General features: G+C 34.2%; 1 protein-coding gene across 3 annotated transcripts; it reads right to left on the bottom strand.

Moving 5' to 3' along the window:
• Positions 1–829: 829 nt before the first annotated feature.
• Positions 830–13,418, bottom strand: LOC104239746 (uncharacterized). 3 transcript variants are annotated; one of them, XM_009794466.2, is made up of 6 exons: positions 13,292–13,418; positions 9,827–9,878; positions 7,756–7,888; positions 4,451–4,646; positions 3,841–3,860; positions 830–1,287 (listed from the first exon to the last, which is right to left on the bottom strand). In XM_009794466.2, the coding sequence occupies exons 3-6, from the start codon at positions 7,869–7,871 to the stop codon at positions 1,257–1,259; spliced, it is 363 nt and encodes a 120-aa protein (XP_009792768.1). In that variant the 5' UTR covers positions 7,872–7,888; positions 9,827–9,878; positions 13,292–13,418; the 3' UTR covers positions 830–1,256. The 3 variants fall into 3 exon arrangements, with proteins under 3 accessions (XP_009792768.1, XP_009792770.1, XP_070024044.1); XM_009794468.2 differs by having other exon boundaries at positions 13,254–13,336; XM_070167943.1 differs by lacking the exon at positions 13,292–13,418 and adding an exon at positions 12,803–12,821.
• Between the last annotated feature and the right edge of the window lie 225 nt (positions 13,419–13,643).

Below are 13,643 nucleotides of genomic sequence, written 5' to 3'. Positions count from 1 at the left end.
TAAGGTGGGGGTTAAGTGTGGGGGGTAAGGGTGGGGTGAGGTTGAGGGAAGGTGGAGGATAAGGAATGTTGCAAAAGAGTTATGAAAATATTTTCTTTCTTTTGGTAGGCAAATTATTTTCCTCCAATCAATTGGAGGAAAATAAGTCCATGAAAAAACTAACCAAATATAGCAAAATTGAAAAACATTTTCTCCATACCAAACACACCCTAAAGCTCGATTTTAGCCTGAATTAATTGTAGAAATTCACAGGGCCTCTCTCCTTAGCTGCATCTCAATTCAATCATGCATTGAAAAACTGCAATTCTTTTTGTACAATACATAAATTTATTGGCATCGGAAAGTAAGAACAAACCACATGACTGCGGAATCCAATCAAAACCTATATTTTCTACCTTTCCAAAAGCCAATCTGTAGTCAAAAGTATAACCATAGTAGTGCTTATTAAGAACAGTATAAGGCTCAATTGTTGAACCTGAACAATTAGATTTCACTAAGATTACCAGCTCTCTATAACCCAATGGAAGTAAACCATAGTAGTGCTTATTAAGAACAGTATAAGGCTCAATTGTTGAACCTGAACAATTAGATTTCACTAAGATTACCAGCTCTCTATAACCCAATGGAAGTAAATATCATTGCTGAGGTATGAATGTCTCTTGCTTCTTTCGTGAACATTAATGACCATTAGCATCGGATCACAAGAAATATATTAAGCTACAATTTCTGCATAATGATTTTGGCCTACAGATAGTGCGTAGGTTGTTGAGTAGAGGTATATTGGAGGAAGATATAGGCATCATTACACCCTACAACTCTCAGGCAGATCTTATCTGGCAATCTATTTCCACATCAGTGGAGATACATACCATTGATAAATACCAGGTAATATATGTTGATGTAATTACATTCTTGAAAAACATCTTAAATTTGCAACTTTTCTTATTAAAAAATACAGCTGCTTTATGGCAGGGTAGTAGAAGGGGAAAGGAAATCACTAGATCAGCAGTGATATGGAATGTTCAACTGCTTATGCAATTACTTGAGCTTTTAAACCCTGAATATAAATTATCTGACCAAAAACTTTTCTCAAGATCAAATGTTCAACTACTCCCAACTCTAAAACTTTCTTGCAAGCTTAATAGAACGAAAATATCATGGGTGCAAACTTTGAATACCCACCACTTTGAACTTGAAAATGTCTATAGCATCTTCTTGGGATAGCAAAGGTCTTCATCTCGCATGGGAAGGTATCCTCAGAATATATGCACAATGTCATATGCGAATCTTTTGCATGTCAAGGAATTACAGGAATGCATATACGATGCAACACGATGCAAGGGACGATATGGTAAAGATACATAAAACCCACACAAGAAATGCAATGAAAATATTGGCACCGCTACGGCCTCTCCTTTGTTTTTTCAATTTGGTTGGTTAAGAAATAATTTTCTATGAAAAAAAAATTGAGAGCGCTATAGTGGATTAACTGCATCAGATTTTGCATAAGCACAGCAAGATTTTCAGTGTTTGGTTAACGGGAGTCCAGAAGGTTTCTTTCCATCATACAGGGGTCTAAGACAGGGGGATCCGTTATCTCCTTTCCTATTTATTATTGCTATGGAAGGGCTGAATAATATGCTTGAAACAGCCCAACAGAACAACTGGATCAGGGGATTCAAGGTTAGCAACAGACAAGGGGGAAGTTTGGAGATCACTCATCTCCTTTATGCAGACGACCGCAATCATTCTTTGTGATGCTGAGACAGATCAGATAAGGATGTTAAGAGTAGTCTAGACAATTTTTGAAGGGATATCAGGACTCCACATAAACTGGAGGAAAAGTTTAATATATCCGGTTAATGAACCTCAACAAATTCAGCAGTTCGCTGAGATTCTTGGAGGTGAAATAGGTACCCTCCCAACTGTTTATCTTGGAATGCCTCTGGGGCAAAAAGTAAATCCATTGATATATGGAGCGGAGTTCTGGAAAAATGTGAGAAGAGGCTTGCTAGGTGGAAAAGCCAATACCTCTCATTAGGAGGTAGATTAGTGCTTATAAATAGTGTGTTAGATGCTCTCCCTACATATATGATGTCATTGTTTCCTATCCCGGCAAAGATAGAAAAAAGAATGGATTTTTTTAAGGAGAAACTTTCTATGGCAAGGCAACAAAGTTAGTAGAGGGTTCCATTTAGTTAAATGGAAAACTGTCACCTTAAGCAAAAAACAGGGTGGCATGGGAGTTAAAAATTTGAAGAAACAAAATCAAAGCCTTCTCGTGAAATGGCTCTAGAGATACACAAATGAAGAACACTCATTATGGAGGAGGGTAATCACAGACAAATATGGTGAGGAAGGACCCTGGAAAACTAAGGCAGTGAACAATGTCTATGGAGTAAGTGTTTGGAAGACCATCAGAAATTTGTGGCTGATTTTTAGCAATAAAATCAATCATAGAGTGGGAAATGGGCAAAAAATCTTCTTCTGGCAAGATAATTGGATGGGGCAGCAACCTTTGAAGACAATGTATCCAGACATTTTCATTATAAACCAGTAACAGAAGGCCACCATCAATGAAGTTTGGTCTGTCCAAGGGTGGAATCTCACCTTTAGGAGATTATTGAATGAATGGGAAATCATTAGAATTGCAGACTTCTTCAACAAAATCAATCAATTCACAGGTGTCACTCAGAATGATGACAAGGTTTGGGGGCTGGGACACAAGTCAGGTAGTTTCTCTGTTAGATCTTCTTATCAAGCGATCAATCAAACTAACGTTATAACTGAGTTTTGGCCCTGGAAGCATATTTGGAAAGTAAAGACTCCTTATAAAGAGGCATGTTTTGTTTGGCTGGTAGCTAGAAAGGCCTGTTTAACAGAAAATAACCTGATGAAAAGGGGTCTACCACTCTGTTCCAGATGTCATCTATGTGGAAGGGAGGCAGAAACTATTAATCACCTTTTCTTACATTGTTCAGTGACAGTACAAGTTTGGAATATATTTCTAGCACTAGCAGGGGTACACTGGGTCATGCCAAACAACACAAAGGAAATGTTGTCATGTTGGAATAAGGGGAGTAGTCCCTCAGCTCAGAAGAACAGATGGGATTTAATTCCTGCTTGCATATGGTGGTCTATTTGGAAAGAAAGGAACTCAAGGTGTTTTGAGACAAGGGCAGCTCAATTCAGAAGATAAAAATGGACTCTTTGTTGTTTTATTTTGGTGTAAGCAGGATTATACAGAGGATCCAGAAGCTATAATAGATGTTCTAGGATCCCTGTAATAGGATAGATGTTCTAGGATCCCTGTAAGCAGGATTATACAGAGGATCCAGAAGCTATAATAGATGTTCTAGGATCCCTGTAATAGGATAGAAATTTTAGATGTATATTTTGGTACAACATCCTGTAATTATGGCCAGCACAGCCTTTGTGCCTTTTGAATATATAAAACTGTTATCATCTCAAAAAAATTTGAGAGCACTATAAATGTTAACAAAATATCCAGTTATGTTTTTGTTTCCCACAATTCTTTTCTCAACTAAACTTATCCAAAACAATTTGTCCAAGAAGCAAAGGTAAAAGACAGAATATGGTTATTTCCTAGGGCAGAGGAGGGGAGGTAGAGGATAACATGTTCCCAACTATAACCTGATAACATCTGCATGGTCATCTCTACACCCTATCTTGTTACTTAAGTAAAACTTGAGAATATTGGCAAAAGACATACATGTTGGGGCGGAGATGATAAGCCAAATACCTTCAGATAGTTTTATCAAGAGGGAATAAAATAATTTATAAATCTATTTGTCGAAAGACTACAACAAATTAGGATACGTCCAGAAGAGCACGAATGACTGCAAAGAACAGAAACGTCAAGTCAGTGTCAAATTAAGCATATGAAGCTAAATTTAAATTTCAAATTGTCATGCAAAGACAGCAAATTCCTCTCAGCAATCAAGCAGTGAAATTTTTATGCTGGATACTACCTTAAAACAAGAAGGTACAACATAGGCTCTACCAAGATAGAAATCAATCTCATCTCCCCAAATAATTGACGAAGATCTATAGGAATACTGATAAACATGATTCTAACCAATAAAATATCACTAAGATACAGATAATATGATCCAGTAATTGGTTAACTGCAAGAGAAATTTGAAGAAATAAAAGTTGAAAAGATTTGGGAAGAATTCATAACCGGGAAAATGAATGAGAAAAATTTCCAAAAGGGTAATAAGGGAGAAAAAATAAGGCAGGGTAAAGTAAATTAATCAGGGCTTTTCAAAAAAAATTATGATTTTGAAATGAAAGTAAATTTTACAATATTTTCTCCCATAGGGGTGGTTGGGCAGGCAATAGATGAATTGATTCTTAATCAAGTATTAGAACAAACGAAAATACACAAAGAAGACATCTTATTAGAAGTATCGAATCAAAGAGGTACCATAAGCCCGCCAAAAAATCCATCAAGTATGACTCTGTTCCAGCTGTCAAAGTAGGAGTGGATTGAAAACTTGGCCTTTGCTGTGAGTGCTACCGAAGTTATTGCCATGACAAGGAAATAAAAGATAAAGCCTGTCAAGCTAGTAAGTCCCAGAATGCCGGCAATGACACCACCAATGATTGCCATGAATGTGCGGCTAACAACATAATGCTCAATATAAATTGAAAATGTCCAATGACAGGGAAAAAGCATAATAGCTCAGAAAGACAAAAAGAACCCAACTTTACTTGTTCATAGATGATCAACTGCCTGTCTCCATTCACATTTTCATTCTTCCTTTTGTTCCAATTGAATAATCAAGTATTGACATTTCTTGATAGATAATTGCAGCACAAAAGGTTGGTTTTGTTTTTCTTATATATGATAAGTTTATGAACTTGGGATTGTTTTGTTGTAGAAGCAAAATAAGAAGCATAGTACCAGGACTTCCATTAGCATTGAAAACCAGTATAAACTCTTAAATAATTCAAAAAACTACTTCTCATCGATTATTGTAACTTATAAAGGTAAAATTCATTCATCAATACCATTATAATCTCCAGTTTTTGGTGTTGGGTATTAGGTTGTTTCTTTGATGATTGAGGGAACGGATATTTGACTCAAGCCATTATAGTAACACATGGCACTTAACAAGAGTAACAGATATTTCCTTTCTGCTTAGGTGCAACGAGCTATAGTCTAGTGCACTGGAAAATAAAAACTCAAGGAACCCAACCCAAAAAGCCATAATACAGAAAAATCATTCCAAGTATTGCTCAAAGATGAAAAGACGTTAGCACTGAGATCTTGATATTATTTCAAGATCTTGAAATGAAAACGTGGTTTATGGGCTGATTTCCGGAAACAGCGTATCTCAAGTTTTAGGACTCGGAATCTGATGATTCAAAAACAAGATGAACGATGACGATCTGAACTATAAAAAAGACTATTTATTCGTTCAAAACAAGTGAACATTGAGGTTGTACCGGTTCAATGAAAGCTCTGATTCTAGGATATTAGACAAACGAATTTAGATCAAGAAACGTGTTCTTGAATGATCAAGAACTAAAATGTTCCTAAAGTCACCACTTGGAATCAATTAACGTGATAATAAAACAACACACACAATTGAAAACAAGATAAAGACTAGCACCACCTTGCTTGGAACCACAAGGATAAAGAAGACAAAATAGAAAAAAATACTCTATTGCAAATTAGGGCAAATCTCAAAAACATGAATTCCTTCTACAAGGCATGAGAACCCTTTATATCGGCCTAGGGTCTCTTCTTTGATGACTACAATTCCTTTTCTAATAAGGAAATGAAATAGCTAAAGACAAGGAATCCCTATTCTACAAGGAAAAGAAACTAAACTTACCAAGAAAAGAAAACAAGAAATCCTTTCTTGTAAAGAAATAATAATTCCTATTTTAAGAAGGAAAGAATTTTGGCATCTTGAAATCAATCTTGAGCTACTTGGACTTCTTGCGCTTTTTAAAAATAAGTTCATATGTTTGAACGTGAGCTCTAAAACATAATCTTGGCCAAGATAAATTCGTCAACCTGGACCTCCAAATTATAGCTCTGATAGCAAATTGATGCGATTCTTCGAGTTAACAAAGAACCAATCGAGCAGGATCAAGATCTTGAAACGAAAACGTGATTTATGGGCTGATTTCAAGAAACGGTGTATCTCAAGTTTTAGGACTCGGAATCTGATGATTCAAAAACGAGGTGAACGATGATGATCTGAACTACAAGAAAAACTATTTATTCGTTCAAAACAAGTAAATATTGAGGCTGTACCGGTTCAGTGAAAGTTCTGATTCTAAGATATTAAATGAACGAATTTAGATCAAGAAACATGTTCTTGAATGATCAAGAACTAAAAAGTTCCTAAATTCACCACTTGGAATTAATTAATGTGGTAAAGAAACACCACACGCAATTGAAAACAAGATAAAGACCAGTGTCATTAAAGGCGAAAAGCGCAAAAAAGCTCTAAGATCTATTAGGGCCTTATGCGCAAAGCGCAAATAAAGCGTGGGCTTTAATGAAGAAAGGCGCAAATGGAGAAAAACTACAAATATGTAAGTGTAGTCCAAGACTAATATTAATAAGTATGAATACCAAATATAAGGACAAAGAAATTGAAGAAAATTTACGATAAAGTAAAATATCAATTGCTTAATATCGCCTTTTCAGGATTATGCTCATTGGCAAGAAAAGTATGCTTAGAGCCTTAATGACAACAATAAAGCGCACGCTAAGCGAGGCGAAGCGTTCAACATATTTTGAGCCTCGCTTTAGGGCTTATGCACGCCTTTGATAACACTGATAAAGACTATCACCACCATGCTTGGAACAAAAACAAGGATAAAGAAGATAAAATAGAGAAGAACATTCTATTGCAAATAAAGACAAATCTCAAAAACGTGAATTCCTTCTACAAGGCATGAGAACCTTTAATATAGGTCTAGGGTCTCTTCTTTGATGACTACAATTCATATTCTAATAAGGAAATCAAATAGCTAAAGACAAGGAAAGTAAAATTCCTACTCTACAAGGAAAAAGAACTAAAATCCTACAAAAGGAAAAATGCTTATTCTAAAAGGAAAACAATAAAGAAAGTCTAAACCTACCAATAAAAGGAAACAAGAAATCCTTTATTGTAAAGAAACAATAAATCATATTTTAAAAAGGAAAGAATCTTGGCTTTTTGAAATCAATCTTGAGCTTCTTGGACTTCTTGCGCTTCTTAAAAATAAGTCCATATGTTTGAACTTGAGCTCTAAAACATTATCTTGGTCAAAATTAACAAATTTAACATAGATACTTCCTGTTAATCAATAAGCCCCAAAGTTTTGGTTTAGTGGTAAGAGCGCAAAGCGTGATGTGTGGATTAGGTAAGCGTCACGGGTTCAAACTCTGTTGCAGAGGTAAAGGGAAGAAGGGTAAAGGGGGAGGTCTATTATCCACCGAGCTTCGAATCTTACGCCACTGGACCTCGAGGATTTCTCGATTATAAGAAAAAGAATACAAATAATGCCTCAGTGAAGGATTTAATTCCAACACAAATGCATATAACTTCAACCAGTAGTCCAGTTGTGCTAACATCAATCTCACATGATTGAGGACCACCAACATAGTATGTATTAACGTACGTCCAGAATAGCTAATTATAACTATTTGAAATCTTCAAGAAATAGTAAAACCATAAGAGACTATAAAACACTGCACTGAACCTAAAGATAGTATCAACCAACCTGTATAAAATAACTTTCATGTTGTTTTGCATATTCTCAGCATTGAAAGTTGGCAAATCATCCATACCACTGCTGGATTTTTCTGAAGACCCATTTGAGTTATCATGCCCCGACATCACGGCCTTCTGCAATTCTACAAAAAAATGCCAAAAACGATAAGAGTGCGAAACTTAGATGCAGACAGCAAAACAAGAATAGAACTTTCTGGTTACTCGAACCAGTGATGGTGAAAAGTGCAAAAATGCAATAAGGACCATGGGGTTTGAAGTGAAAAGCGAGAAGAAAAGCCACACTTATAAGTGAAGCACACAATTTACGGGAAATTAAAAAAAAAAAAATTAACATCTGTAAATTGTACACCAAAATTAAATTGCAATTAAATTATAAATGTCAACTTGCAATATATAATAATGTCGATATTAATCCAACTCCTCAAAGATAAGACTCAAATAAATGACTGATTCTCGTTAGAATCACTTAGGAGTCGTTTGGTAGGGTGCATAAGAATAATGCTGAATAGGGTGTATTAGTAATGCTGGTATTAGTTATGTTTGCATTAGTTATGATGGTATTAGTTATGCTGACATATTTCTTATCCAGTGTTTGGTTTGATGTATTAAAGCATTGCACAGTTTCTAAAAGAATTGTTTGTTTACAAAAATGCCCTCAAAACTAGTCCACACTCTAACTTTTTAAAAGAAACATATGTTGAGAAATGTTTTTATATGAAAAAGTTTTAAAAAATTATTTTATTTGTCTACCTATATTGTAAAATAAAATTAAATATTTATTTATATAAAAGAAAATATGCTAAGTATTTATTTATTTACTAGGGATATAATTTTATTTCTCACTATTTGGATTATTTTGAACTTGCATTAATATACTAACTAGCATATTTTAATCAAGCATAAATTTTGAAGGACAATTTTGTCTTTAACTAAGCTAATGCATGCATTAAAACCCATTGCATTGCTAATACCATTGTTTTTTATGCATTAGTTATGCATAGGATAATACCAAATAGGATGTATAACTAATACTTGCATAACTAATGCATAGGTTCAAAATGTCTACCAAACAATGTATTATTAATACACAAAGCTAATGCATGCATTAACTTATCTAATGCATCCTACCAAACAACCCCTTAGTGCGCTATTGTTTGAAGCACAAACTTCTCTAAAATGCATGGCTTCACCGAGGAACCACTAAACCCTCGCATCATCACCTTAAGTGACGGAGCAATGACTTTTGTTAACATTGTTGGTTACCCACTATCTCAATTACAAGGAGGACCAAATCAATCAACAGAAGTTAAGAATTTACCAAAACAATTCCAAGAAACGCTTAAAGAAGACGACTTTCTTCCATGTATTTCACATCCAGTTCAATTCAAACTATCTCAGTTAATATGGTTCTATGAACATAACTTAAGTATTCACCAAAAAGATTTCCATAAATGCATAAAGATTCAAAGTTTCTACCGAGGATTGATTCAACCAGCAAAATTCACCAGGGAAAAATATCCTATGGGATGCATAATGGTTTAGACTCTCTTCAGTGCATCTCACACCCAGTTCAACTCAAACTATCTGAGTCAGAATGACAGATTGATTCAATCAGCATAACCCAAGAATTTACCAAAACTTTATCCTACAAAAGATTCAAACTTCTTCAGTGCATCTCACGCCCAGTTCAAATCAAATTATCTCAGATTTGAATGGTTGATTCATTCATTCATTCATTCATTCAACAATACTTTAAGAATTTGCCAAAAAGATTCAAACTTTTATTAATGGATCTCACACAAAGTTAAATTCAAAATTTCCCAACTCAGATTTATATACACAATTGGCTAATTTCGGTAGAAAAGTTAAATTCAAAAATTCCCAACTCAATTGACTAATTTCGGTAGAATGAATTATAAGAAGTTAAAATTTTCAAATTCTTGAGTATTTACACAGTTGAACTTCAAGATCTCAGAAGTTGAGAAGTCATTATCAAGCAAAAAGGGAAAAGAGAAGGAGATAAGCAATCGTACAAATATATGAAAGCTTAACTGAGGTACCTTGAAAGCTGAGTAGAGATGGGATTAAAGTCTTTCTTCTCGCACAATTCACCTGCAAGTAGCACACAGCTGTAAGAGGCCAAAATCTTCCACACTCTTCTGGATCAACCCATGGTCCAATTCGTGAAAAGGTATTTAGACTCCACATTTCCACCAAACTTAAATGCTTTCTACTTTGTATTGAGTTTATTGTCGAAATATTTTGTCTTGAATTAGGTGATGTAGATCTTAGAGTAATTTTAGCAACTATAGAAAGATTAGCCACTAAATGTGGCGAGTTTCAACTTATTGTTGTCTTTGCTCTATTGTCCTTCGAGACGACTGTTAATGGCCAGTTTGCAAGACGGCCTGCAGATGAGAGTGGACTTTTGGTTGCCTGGTTCTTTCTTAACACCATATCTAAGAAACTAAACTATTTACCCTCTATTGATTAGGATAAGAATAAGTTGAGTAGTATCTTCTTTTGTCAACAAAATTGTGTTTCCACTGTTCTTACTTTGAAAATATGATCTAAAGGTTAAGAAGTAATACTTTCACATAACATGCAATTATGTGGATCAGCTTTTGAACACACTGATCAAAAGCCACATAAAAGATCAAAGTAAAACCAAACATGGACTTCTTCTCTTCCTAAGCTTTCATAAAGTGAACTGCTAATAACATTTACCTTCTCAAAAAAAAAAAAAAAGTGAACTGGTAATTATAAGTTTTCTTGTATTGCATGGTTACTCATTATTCAATTTTTATTGATATGTTAGAAGAAATATGCAAAACAGGTGCTACTATTGTTATCCTAGTCTTTGTTCTTCTTGACGAACGATCAAAGTTTAGTTTCTATTTGATTATTATTTCTTTTTATGTATAGGAGAATGTGGATGATGCAATTCGAAATGGTGGAGGAAAGTCAATTTGATCTTAATGTGAATGCGAAGAATTTTTGGATAATTAGGTTGTCTAATACTCATGATACTATATGAATATATTCACTTTTGTAAAGTTTATTGTTAATGGGCATTTTGACTCATTGTTTTATTGTTATGTGTATTAATTTGAATTTTTTTTTGGGTACTTATTAGCTCATTTAGTTCTTTATATCATCAAAATATATGATAATAATGCATATGCTTGAAATAACTCTAATTACAGGATATATGCAAAATGTAAATTTTAAAAAAAAAAATATATAAATTGTATACCTTAGCCAAAATAGCCACGCTTTAGAAGTGTGACCATATGTTTCTACGTCTACCATGTATATAAGCAAAGACTACGCTTTGTAAGTGTTCCTTTAGAAGCCACGGTTAACAAGTGTGGCCTATAAGGTAACAAAGGTCACGCTTTCAGAGTGTAGTTGTAAGGTATAAAAGTGTTGCCATATTGGGTGTAGTAAGCGTTGTCTTTGTTATCTAATAAGCCACGCTTTTAAGCGTGGCTTGTAAGGAAACAATTGAAAAGCATGCCCTTAGGTCAAAGGTTACGCTTGTTTTGGCCACCCCAAATAAAGCGTTGCCTAAAGTCGAAAAGTGTAGCCTTTGATCAAAGGCCACACTTTTTACTAGTCTAGGCCACATTGTTCCGGGGTGGTCAAATGTTGTAGTGGTCGGAATTTATTTGCGGGAACATGTATTCTCACATGGTCCGATATTGACAATTCGAATTAATATCGCATATTCTGCAGCATGAGTCAGATATAACCGCACATGCATGTTTATGAGTTGTTCATGTGTAGTATATACTATATCTTCATCATGGCAGACAAGAACGGCAAAAGATATATGGTTTTTACAGCAAAAATAAGGAAAAAGGTAAGGAAAAAGTAGAAAAAATAAATACAACTTCTATCTGTAGACACAACCTGAAAGAGAGACTACTCATAAATTGACGATACATCATAAGAGTGCCACTGAGTTGCAAAAAATTGCAGCAAACAAATGGACAGAAAAGAACAATAAACAGAATTACTTGTATGAACAGCCACAATGTTAAAACATCCTGACCTAAAATGAAGCGTAATATATAGCAATTCAAAAAAAAAAAGGAAAACCAAAAGAGTCAGCGAAATAAATTTTCTACTTCTGCCCTATCTCAATTATTCTACTAATTTTCATTCAGAAGCATAAATTATTTTTAGCAGATACCTGAGATCAACATAAAGCAGAAGATATTCTACTACTAATTTGCTACTCAGAAAGTTCATATCCAAGAACCAGACCTAATACTTATTTCACTAATCAAAAAGAGGTTCACTTCTAAAGGATTTTGGAAAAACTCTTAAGTTGACCTCTAATCCAAAGATGCAGAAATTGTTTGAAGTTTTCCTAGATAGCCACAAATGGACTAACTAAAAAATGAACCCTACATAGAAGCAGAACAAGCCAGGTAATTAGTTTCACAAACTCTACTTATCTATCTTGTTAGCTATAGAAGTTTAGGCATGGATTGCTCATTTCACAAATTAATTTTCGAGTATTAAATGAGCAGATGATCCTAAGTGTGCATATTTAAATTGTATTTAATTATTTAGCAAGCCTACTTCCATTATCAGCAACTACATTTTTTTTTGTGAAAATTTCTTTCAATTGTTCCTGATTTAACAGTATTCTCTCATTCATTTATGATTCAATTGACTCTATGAGCTATAATTTCATAAGGTTTTTATCTCGTTTGCAGCTAATCTCTTCAGTTAACTTCTACTAATTTTAGTTGAAGTAATCGATCTGAAGAAAGTATACAGTCATATGCTGCCAAATTACAATATGTTTTCACCATGTATGATATTTTAATCGAAAGCAAGCCATTGTTGAACTTGTAACTTTTTTTCATGATAAATGTTCATCTAGAGAATTATTCTCACATTGCACTGGAATTAGCTAATGACAGGCCACTTGAGGCCGGTGTGAAGTAAAATGAATTTGATGCTATCGAATTCTTATATCTAAATAAGACAACATGAAAAATCTATAGCAAATAATTTACCAGATCTATTGGAAATTGCAAACATGAATGTCGGTGAGTTGGGAAAAAAATATCTAACCAGCCTACTCCTTCAGAAAAGAAATCTGGAAGTTCAATGAAAAATTAGTTTCTTTTAAGAAATTTATCAAACACAATAGTTTTGCCTAAGGACTTTTACCCAATTCTTCTTCAATAAAATCTTGAACGCAAAAAAAAAGAGAGTGGAGGAAAAAATTCAAGCTTAACATCAAATAGTTACCCAAAAGTCCAAGAGAAGGGTGACAATAGACTTTAGATTAAGAAAGTTACGTTGTTTCCTCTTGCTACAAAGCTAGGTTTTACAGTCAAGTTTGATTCCAGAGAATAGAAAAGGCAGTGAGATCAGTTCCAAATTAAAATTTCACTTTATGATTTTCTGATGTGTTCGATTTTAGAAGATAACAAGTAGAAGATAAGAAAGAAATATAAGTACCACAATAATCCACCGAAGTGCAAGGAAAAGCAGATCACCTGAGAGAAAAAGAAATTTACTTCCCAGCTGTGTTAGGGCAGCGATTTTTTTGAGGGATATACGCCTCCAAGTTTCCCAGAATAACCCTTCACATCTTCCCCAAGATGCCCCTGACGACCCCAAGCTCTGCCTTATTAATAACAAGGAAAAAAATAAGAGGAATCAAAATTGATCATACATCAAAATTTTACCACTTTGGATGGTTATAATTTCTTTCAAACTCCATTAGAATTGAAAACAAAATTTATCTGTCTTTACTTGTATTTAAAATCAAATTATAGAATGTCAAGAATTTGAAAGAGAAAAGTAAAATACTTACCTTAAATCCAGAATTTAATCATGAAGGAAGTT

Source organism: Nicotiana sylvestris, chromosome 2, assembly GCF_000393655.2.
Source record: "Nicotiana sylvestris chromosome 2, ASM39365v2, whole genome shotgun sequence".
Taxonomy (NCBI): domain Eukaryota; kingdom Viridiplantae; phylum Streptophyta; class Magnoliopsida; order Solanales; family Solanaceae; genus Nicotiana; species Nicotiana sylvestris.
Note: the sequence above shows the minus strand (reverse complement) of the source record. Positions and strands in the feature narration are given on the sequence as shown.

Bases quoted from the DNA above. Each gene is read 5' to 3' on its own strand.
- LOC104239746 (XM_009794466.2), bottom strand. From the start codon at position 7,871: ATGTCGGGGCATGATAACTCAAATGGGTCTTCAGAAAAATCCAGCAGT. The intron at 4,647-7,755 runs GTTGGTTGATAC...TTATGTTGTTAG, and splicing joins ATGAAAGTTATTTTATACAG to CCGCACATTCATGGCAATCA. The intron at 1,288-3,840 runs GTATCCTAATTT...GACATGCAAAAG, and splicing joins TCATTCGTGCTCTTCTGGAC to ATTCGCATATGACATTGTGC.